This window comes from Fulmarus glacialis, unplaced genomic scaffold (genome assembly GCF_000690835.1).
Source record: "Fulmarus glacialis isolate BGI_N327 unplaced genomic scaffold, ASM69083v1 scaffold4206, whole genome shotgun sequence".
Lineage (NCBI taxonomy): Eukaryota > Metazoa > Chordata > Aves > Procellariiformes > Procellariidae > Fulmarus > Fulmarus glacialis.
In genome coordinates, this window is record NW_009216072.1 from 379 (window position 1) to 10,355 (window position 9,977).

Consider the following 9,977-nt stretch of genomic DNA (forward strand, 5'->3'; position numbering starts at 1 on the left):
GCTCAATGCAGGCTGCGGGCATGAGCTTTACGTGCTTATTATCCTGAGGGACCAGGCTCGCTACAAAAGCAGGAAAAAGGGTGAAAGCAGAAGCACTTCCACTGCATTTTCCAGGTGGGACATAGGGTCGTGGAGCTGGCTGGGGCTTCCTCCCTGTTTAGCATCGAAACGCAAATATCTACTGACACCTCTCCGCTGACAGCTGGAACGGTGTCCCCATTCAGCAATACCCGTCCTTCCCCCGAGGTAACCTCCTGCAATGTGAAGCTGTCATCACTGTGCTTTTAGTTTCATGCATTCATCAAGCATTAAATACAAGAAAATTAGGGCAATCCCTGTATCTAAAAAACAAATACACAATAACGCAGCAACAGGCATAAATGCACTTTGCAGTGCCTCACGTGGTGGCCATAGAAGAACACTGCTCCAGAAGGATCCAATTTTTAATGTTCATATTTGTAAATAAACTGCTGACTTCAAGGAGTCCAAGCAAACGAGATGAGTTCTTGCACGAGGTTGTGGAAAGATACACCTACAGGTAGGCAGCCCAGCATGGACGTGCTGTGCCGAGTCGTGGAGGTTGTCCAGTCCAACCCCCTGCTCTAGCGGGGTCAGCTGGCGCAGGTTGCCCAGGACGTTGTCCAGTTCTGAATATCTCTAGGGGTGGAGACTCCACAGCCTCTCTGGGCAACCTGTGCCAGCGTTTGACCACCCCCATATCAAAAAAGTGTTTTCTTGGGGTCAGACGGACTTTCACGTGTTTCAGGTTGTGCCCATTGCCTGCTGTCCTGTCAGTAGGCACCACCAGGAGCCCCTGAGCCTTCTCTTGTCCAGGCTGAACAGCCCCAGCTCTCTCAGCCTTTCCTCATAGGAGAGATGCTCCAGACCCTTCATGACCCTTTGTTGGACTCCAGTATGTCCATGTCCCTCTCGCACTGGGGAGCCCAGAACTGGCCCCAGCACCCCAGGGGTGGCCTCACCAGTGCTGAGTAGAGGGGAAGGATCACCTCCCTCGACCTCCTGGAAACACTCTTACCAATGCAGCTCCAGACACCATTCACCTTCTTTGCTCAAGGGCACGTTTCTGGCTCATGGTCAACTTGGTGTCCACCAGGACCCCCAGGTCCTTTTCTGAAAAGCTCCTTTCCAGCTGGGTGGTCCTCAGCATGTCCTTGTGCCCAGGGCTGTTCCTCCCCAGGTGCAGGACTCTGCACTTCTTGTTGAACTGCATGATGTTCCTTTCAGTCCATTTCTTCAACCTCCTGTTGAGGTCCCTCTGGATGGCAGCAGGACCCTCTGGCATGTCACCCACTCCTCCCAGTCTGGTGTCATCAGTGAACTTGGTACACTGCACCTCATCATCCAGATCATTAATGAAGAGCTTAAGCAGGACTGGTTGTTGACCCACAGGATCAACAACCTTCCCCTGCCCCAGCAGCATCTCAGAGAGCTCAGGTCTTTCCTGGAAAACCACAGTGGAGGTGAAGAGGAGCAGACAGGAGGCAAGGAGCAGCGTGTCTCAGGCAATGGCTATCTCTGGCTTTGACCAAACCAGGTGGAGATACTGCTTGGAGAAGAGCCAGGACAGCAAAACACAGTGCTAAAGCCCGATAGCACGGTGGGCACAGGTTTTCCCTTCCTGTGACAGCAAGTCATGGGCATCACTGGCAGACCAGGCTCCCACAGCAGCCTCCCCCGCTGCAGCAGGTTGCATAGATCAGTAACTAAAAGCCTAAGCCCCAGCCAGGGCTCAGTTCCTTCATCTGTGCTCTTGGTGAACAGGACAAGGGCACTGACTTTCCTTTCTCTCCCATTAAATAAATGCACAGATTTAGAAAAACAATTTTTATTCAATGCAACAAGTTCACGATCAATACAACTGTGAAATAAAAGCCCAAACTAGCATAAATAACTTCACGTACATCACCCAAGCAAAGCACAGCTCAGCTGGAATAGACGGCACCTTAGCAGAAAATCCTAACGGGTGTAAAAATGAACTTGGCCCCGGTGCGGGAGGGGAAGGAGCAGCGGTCCTGGTGCTGCCTCAGAGCAGAGCCTGGAGGGCTCCACAGGGAGTTTCCTCCTCCAGACCAAGATACAAGCCAGGCTGGGGTGTTTCAGCACCCAGGTTGGGATCTCCAGCAGCTGCCGGGAGGGCTGGAGCAGGGACCCAGCACCCAGACGGTGTGCTGGAACAGCCCCATCTGCAGCCTGTGCTCCCAGAGCAGGGCTGGAAGATCGCCCATGTCAGGCTAGTCCCAGCCAAGGACAGCGCTGGGGACACTCTCAGGTCACCCGTCAGAGCAGCATCACATCCCTGCAGGGCCCAGCTCCTTTGGCTCCTCTTCCCTATGGCTGCGGCTTTTATCTCCCAGGTGTCATTTCTGTTTGGAGAAGTAAAGTGAAACCCTCATCTCTTTGCACAAGCGAAAGGAGATCCCGAGGCATCAAAGGAAAAGTGAAAGCCGAGTGGGGAAGCCGGGGCCACCAGCACAGCCGCCGGCACTTAGGGCGGCCGTGATGAAGGCTTGAAGATCTCCTGGGCGCTTTGTTCAGATGTTTGTGCCTCACTTGCCACCAGCCGTAGCCGAGTCTGTTGGTGCCTGGATGAGCAGCAGCGAGGGCTTTTCCCTGACGGGACATGGTCTTGCCATCCTGGGAATCAGCACGCCAGCAAGCATCTCACACGGCGATGCCATGCTCCACCATACCCCAGTCTCCAGCCCGGCTGCATTCAGCACAGCTCCTACAAACTGCGCTAGTGCCGGCTCCTGCCACGACAGCGGAAGGTCTCCCAAAGCCGGAACGGGCTGGGGATGCCATGCCATGCCCAGCAGGGTCTGCAGGTCGCTGGGGATCCGTGGCAGTCATCGCTCCAGCCCCGGCGGGCTCCAGCCCCAACTGCAGACGGCACCATGCCGGGAATACGGTGCAGATAGCGACGATGGAGCCCCCTCCTCGGATTCACACAGCCCAGCGAGCTGGAGCCACTTGAACTTGCTCGGAGCAAGAAATCCCGGGTGCGTAGGAGGGCCGGGGTGCGAGAAGGAAAGCGAAAATGGGCAGGGCTGCGGGCAGGGTTTGCACCAGCCCCGGATGAGGCAATCGCCCCGTGACTCATCAGCCACCACATGGCACAAGCGTGGAAAAGCCTTGGCAGCAAGCCATGCCGCTGGAGCGGGGTGGCAAGGAGGAGCCCAGATCGCTCCTCCATGACCCCTTTTGGAGCCGGTTGGCTCATTTGGGAGGAACCGGCTCATGCTCAGGTCGCTGGTCTTGGAAAAGAAACAAAAAAAAAGAGGAAAAAAAAAAACCCCAAAGTGCCCCAAAAAGTCAGCTTTAAAAAAAAACAAAACAAAACAACCTGGGTGACATGCAGGAGCCCTGCCCATGGCCCAATGGCACCAGGGCAGGGGACATCAGGTGGCCTCTGCTCAGCAGCCATCACTGATCCATCACCCCCCACCGGCCTGGGCATCAGTGCCACCGAAGCGCTGCCAGCCCCGCTACGCACCCCATAACCCTTCATTGCCTCTCGGCGCACGCGATCTGCAGCAGCCGCTGCGGCGTCGGGCTGGGTTGTGGTGTCTCACGTGCCACGCCATGCCTGAGCGTGTTGGTGATGCAATCCCTGGTGTTACATCACAGCCAGTCACCTACTGTATCCCGCCGATGCCGGAGAGGGAAGGGCTGTTAATTGCAAAGTTAATTAGTGAGCAGATTTAAATAGACTGCTTTAAAGTGAGGAAAAACCCCACACAAGCACTTTTTCCCCAGAGCCTTTGTGCCAGCACCACAGGGACACGGGGTGTCCCCTCCCTGGGGACATCTCCCTGCCCAGGGCACAGCTGCGGGGATGCACCTCACCAGGACAAGGCCTGCCAGCCGAGCTGGGGCTTCCCCGGCCGAGGCAGCCAGCCCTACAGGCCACCCACCTCCCAGTAGCTGTGTCATCCGGTGCAGTCCCAGGCACGGAGAGACCTCTAGTGCTTCTTCAGGAGATGACAAGCCACCAGCCCCATCCTCACCCAGCAAGGGAGGTTTTTAATGGGTGCTGCTCACCCAACCACAATCTGCGCCTGGTGCAGCCTTTTCACTGGTGACCTGCAGCAGGGCTTGATCCAACATCACCACTCGATGAGGTCTTCTCCAACACATGGACACAGAGACCAGCACAGCATCAGCACTGGGCTTTCCACCCCGTAGCTGTCCTCCTGGGACCCCACCACCCTCCTGGAACCCACCAAGCAGGGTCAAAGCCTTTGCTCCCCACCCTGGGCAAGCTGAGCCAGCACTCAGTGACCCCAATGGAGATATGCCCAGGGAGAAGCACCTTCACCAGGTTAAGGAGGCTCAGTCTCTGCACCCGTGGCAGGACCAGACCTGAAAGGACCACAGCTGAAGCACCTCCAGCCCCTATAAGCCTCCCTCCACATGCTCTCTCTATAAGGGAAGCAGATAATAACACACCAAGGTGTAACAGAGTGAAGCCATGGCCTTCCCCATGGTATCAGAGCAGCCTTCTTGCCAGGGGCAGGAATTACAGGAAAGGGAAAGGTCCCTGCAGAGGCTGCGCCTGGACTTTGAAAGTCTCCAGAAAGCAAACAGGAGGGGACCTGCGCTGGGCTGCGTCTGGCTTTGAATTCCTCTGTCTCCATCTGCTCCTCCCCGAAACGCAGCCACTAATCTTGCCTTTGCACAAACCTGCTCCCCTGCGGCAGCAATCCCAGAAAGGCTCCCGAGCTGTGCTGGGGGTGAGTAACCTTATGAGGGCCAAAGCAGCAGTGCTGGCAGAGCGCTGGGCAAGCCTGGGGTAGATAAGCTGCTGATATGCCTGCGCCAGCCAGCAAAGCACCAAGGAGGGGGTCACACAGTGGGCAAGAACAGCCCCTTTCCAGCTCAGCCTTCAAAGACAGCACACAGCTCCCCGCTTAGCCTGGGCAGAGAAAGGGGCCCTTTCTACCTAAAACCCATCTACCCATGAAACAGAAGGCCACTCGGGGCCTAGGTAAGCAACATTCATGAAGCGCAGTTATTCCCACCCCAGCAGGTGCTCTACAGCCTCTCTTGAAAAGAGGAACCATAAGCAACTTTTTCTCAGCTTTATTGTTATTAATTGTCTAAGAAATGCAGCAGGTTTCTCAGCTGTTACTGTGACTCTCATCCCCATGTGCAATCCAACCACCAGTCTGCAACTGGACCCTTGCAATGCTGAGGGAGCGGTGCTGGGCAGACTGGGGGGACCAACGTGGACAGGAACCCAAGAGCAGGCATAAACCCACGTCTGCTTTCTACAAAAGATCAAAATTTTAATCACCAAAATCAGCATCGATCTTCCCAAGGAATAAGGATAGTTACAAGTGGGGTATTAGAAGACAACCCACTTTTTGCTTCCCTTCCAGCAGCATATCAGGAGAAGGGTTTTCATCTCACCATCCCTTGCACCCCAGCACACAGACGTGCCTCACCCAGAACTCCACTGGGGTTTCAGGAGAAGAAACTCCCATCGTCTCCAGCATCCTGAAACAAGAAGCAGAGGAAGGGTCTCGCTCTGCCCAGCCAGCTCCCACCTGACATGGGGCAACATCCACAACCAGAGATATGTCTCTTCCACCCAAAGTAGGAGGTCTTGATGGCAGATGCTTCCAACACATGCAAAGGGTTGTTCTGATCAATGAATAAGTTAGAAGGCAGAGGGATGCCTCCCCTTCCCAGCTTTGCCCCCTTGTTGTGGGCCAAAATAGCTTAAGATGCTTCAATATTTTTCCTGTCTTCTGCTAATCAAGAGCAAGGCAAAGAAACTCAAGATACCTCTGCCATGGGGCTTGTGTGGATACATCAGTGCAAGAACACCATACAGCTACATGGACTTACACTTTAAGTCAACTGACTCAAACTGAGGTCAATCACTCTGTGAGCAGCTGAGATCTGCTGTTTAACCTCTGACAAATATCCATCCACACGTGGGGGGAAGGAGGGAATATATCACTGCACAGCTCACTTCTGGCTTTGAAGGGGTCCCCAAACCTCATCCTTCATTCATTGTGTAAGAGGGGTCTTCCACGTCCTGCTTGTTTTCCCAAGCGGTTTTCTCACCTCTTTTCAGTCTCTTGGAGGAGGGATTTTGCAGCTTCAGGGTCATTCTTCATAAAGGCTTGATATGGAGAGACAGACTCCAGGTAACCAATCACACCAGCAACCGTCATGGGAATTTTGTCAAAGATATCAGTGATTCTAGAAGGGAGACGGGGAAGAAAGGCGCATTGCCAAGTTAAATCTCAAAGGCAGTGGAACAAGGACAACAGATTGAGGTGGCGGTGAATAAAATACCTGACACCATCAAAGGTCCAACAGATGGAAACAACACCTGATTGTGGCATTTGGTGGGTCAGGAGCTCTAAGTGATGCAGTACTGGAGAAGCAGAGATGGTCCCAGGGACCATCTAACGTAGTCTGTGACTTGAACAGCCCTTTCAGCACAGACCTACCTGCAGAGCCCGTTCCCCTCCAGCAGCCAGGACACGAACACCTCTGCAACACCACTGCCAACACATCCTTTTTGCCTGCAGAGTCAGTCCCTGCCCCATGCCTCGGTGGAAGTCTGGGGCAGGTTCTTTCTCTCCCTCCAGTTTTCCCCTTCATCCATTAAGTGATCTTCCCAGAAACCTCAAATTATCATAAATCAACAACAAAAAAATCTAACCCAACTCTGCTTTGAGCAGCCGCTAGACCACACTTGCTAGCTCAGCGTAGAGCTGCATTAAATCCAATGGAGTGGAAATGCAGCCACGTGGCTCTGCCACGATGCAAAGGCATTTGCTGAAACCCAGCAGCCACCTGCTCCGGCAAACCCAGCTCCCTTGTGTCCTCGCTGGGCCAGTGGCAGAGCAGCCCCACGGAGGAGCACAGACACCACCTCTATCCACTCCCAATGCTGCACCGAGGAGTTTCTGCTCACCTCTTCTTGTCTGGAAACGGCAAGGCCTCAAAGATCTCTTCATAGTCTTCCAAGACAAGTTTTATTCTATTATGTGAGTATTTTAAAAGCAGATCCCAGGACTGTAAAGACAGCATATTAAAAAACAAACAAAATAACTTGAAGTTCTCAGTTTCTACTTAACTCAGGCTTGCTCGGCCCTAGATCTGATGCATTTTTACATGTACTTTTTTTTTTAAATACTCCTTGCATTAAAATCCACCAAAATCTTGCTCAGTGTCAAAAGATATTATTATAGAGATAAGGGTCCTGTTCTCTACACCGCTGTTACTCATAGCAGAATGTCTCCTTTTAGCAAGTTGTTAAAACACTGTCAAGAAACATCACCAAGAAAACCTCTTTCCAAACAGTTTCTACTTCCCATTCTTTTCACTGTGATCACAGTGACAGGAGAAGTCTCTTTGACAATACCAGCCCCCCAAATCCGCTCCGCAGCCCTCCTCGTCACACCAAAGTCTGCCCTATTAGTCCTGATGTCCCTCTTCTCATCCAGCCAGCCCCAGCACTGTATGGGAACCACAAACACCCCATCTCGACCTTGTCCTTGTATTTAACCATCCCTCTGCCCCACCTGGTAACAGGAGTCCTCTAGTCATAGCCCCCAAGCCCATTGCTTTCCTCTCTGCATCTAAGTACTACACATTTCCCCCTAGTCTGGGCAGGAGGGGAAGCCCCAAGGTTTAGGTTTCATCCCCGCACCTCCCTGAAGACTTTGGTCAGCTTTTCAGAGCAGTTTCCATAGCGCAGACTCATGTCCACGGTATAGGTGCTGAGGACCACGCAACCACCCGGCTTAACCACCCGGTTTGCTTCTCTCATGAACTTCTCGATATCAAACCAGTGCGCGGCCGTAAATGAAGTCAGGAGGTCCACCGAGGCATCCTCGAACGGCAGCTCCTCTGCAGGGCACACGCTGGAAGGGGGAAGGAAAAAAGGCAAGGTATGATATGGGAATTAAGGAGTAGGACATGAAGTCAGTGGGCATTTTTTGGAGTCTATGACAACCGTTTGGGATGCAAGACCATGGCTACCGTAAATCTAGGATAATGCCCATTCACACCAGGAATCCCATTAAATGGGATTTTCTTTGGTGCCAGCTAGCTCTTACAACAATCATACTCACAAAACACCACCTCCGTGTGAGGACCTGAATTTTGCCTTCGGCTGAGCTTGCTCCCCCGACACTCACAGGTAGGAGACATTGGGTGGGGAGGGGGCCTTCCTGGCCTCCTGGATCTGCGCTTCGCTGATGTCCGTTCCCACCACCTTCTTGAAGTGCTTTGCAAGGAAGTGGGTGCCTTGTCCGGACCCGCAGCCAACATCCACCACCAGCTCAGCAGGGTTTGCCCTCTGCAGGGAGGAGGGGATGCATCTCAGCGGGCGGCCACCCAATTTCTGTGCTTTTACCCCATTCCCTCCCCCAGCATCCACAGAGGAACAGTCTCGGCATGGCACAACCTGTGGAAAGGCTCTTCTGTGCCCACATCTTGCCCTGAGCCCTGTTGGTTTGTTCTTCCCTGTGGCACCAAGCAAGGTAACACTCCCAGCAGGACTACTACTACTCGCCCACAAATACTACTACTACTCGCCCACAAATACTACTACTACTCGCCCACAAATACTACTACTACTCGCCCCGTTTTTTTCCTGCAGCCTGGCCATACCCCACTCACCTTTCCCTGCAGGTAGGCGAGGATGGTTTGCTGCAGCTCTTTGCCCGGCGCAAACCTGTATTTCTGGTAGACTTCCGCGTGGCCTCTCCCCTCGAACATCTGGGTGGCCATGCCTGGGTGACCTGGCACCTGAGAGGAGGCAGCAAGCCAGGTTTGTCACTGCAGGATCAAACTCCTCCTGTCTCCTTAGCCTGTGAATGCAAGTGCTAAAGTCTCCAGTTCCTGGCAGGGGCCTGGGGAGGACTTTGCCCGGAAGGCTCCAGCGAGGGAGTGTGAACCTGCTCCCCAAGCATCCCTCCCACAGGTATAAGCTAAATGCAGAAGCAAACCAGCAGTGACTGACAGGGAAAAGCGTTCTAGGTTTTTAAACCCTTCTTCTGCTCACTCCTTTGCTTCCCCCACCCACCTGGGTGTCTTCTGAAATAAATCACCATTACAGCTGGAATATCTGTGAATTTGAGGGGACTGAGCAGAGCATCAGAAAAACTAACAGCAGAAAAGTTTGGGGTTTTTTAAGAAAATCCATGTTTTAGTATTAGCAACACAATCACAGCAACTCCATCCTGTGCTTTCTAAACTGTCTGGTATTTTTTCACCCCTTCCTGCCCCAGAAATGCTCAAAATCTCCTTTAAATCCAGAGCCCCATTAAACCGGTCACCCAGAACCACAGGCGGAGGCGAGCCTGGCCTCACCGCAGGGCCCCTGCAGCCTCCCGCCCCCCGGCCACCCAGCCCCCCCCCCCGCAGCACCATCCGCCCCAGCCATCAGAGCTGCGTTCACAGATACGGTGTTCCCCTGCTTACCCACCATTTTAACCCCCCCCAGCTGCTACAAACCACAGGGTCCCTGCACCCACCAGGCAGGGTCCCATGAGCCGAGGCCCAGCGGCTGCCAGCACGCTGCTCTTCGCCCATCGTCCCGCTCCGGAAGCCTCTCGGCCGTCTCCTGTTTATCTCGGTCCCCGAGCCAGCAATGGCTCCGTGGTCTGAGGACAGACCCCAAGAGCCCGCCAGAAGGACTACCTGCCTCCTTTGATGGGCAACCGCACCCTCTCGCGTGCTGACAGCGAGCGAGGCGGGCAGAAGGACGCAGCAACAGCGAGTCTCTCGAGTGACACACAAATATCCAACATCAGGCAATAAAGGGTTATTCTATCTCGTGATGCAAGAAGAGATGCTGAGCTAGGTAGCGGCTTACCCAGCTCAGGACTAGACGCTGCCAGCAGGGAGCGGCAGCCCTGCTCGGAGGAGAGCCCTCCGGGTGCTTTCCATGCGCTCGGAGAAGGCTTCTCCCACCGGCGAGCCCC

At 53.9% G+C, this 9,977-nt stretch overlaps 1 protein-coding gene across 1 annotated transcript; it reads right to left on the reverse strand.

The window, feature by feature from the left end:
- Nucleotides 1–5,433: 5,433 nt before the first annotated feature.
- Nucleotides 5,434–8,781, reverse strand: LOC104077780 (putative methyltransferase DDB_G0268948; the record flags this gene model as incomplete). Its single annotated transcript, XM_009579145.1, has 6 exons — nt 8,671–8,781; nt 8,187–8,347; nt 7,697–7,910; nt 6,959–7,059; nt 6,097–6,234; nt 5,434–5,520 (listed from the first exon to the last, which is right to left on the reverse strand). Coding segments are annotated over exons 1-6 (812 nt in total), but the record flags the coding sequence as incomplete, so codon positions are not given.
- Nucleotides 8,782–9,977: the final 1,196 nt, after the last annotated feature.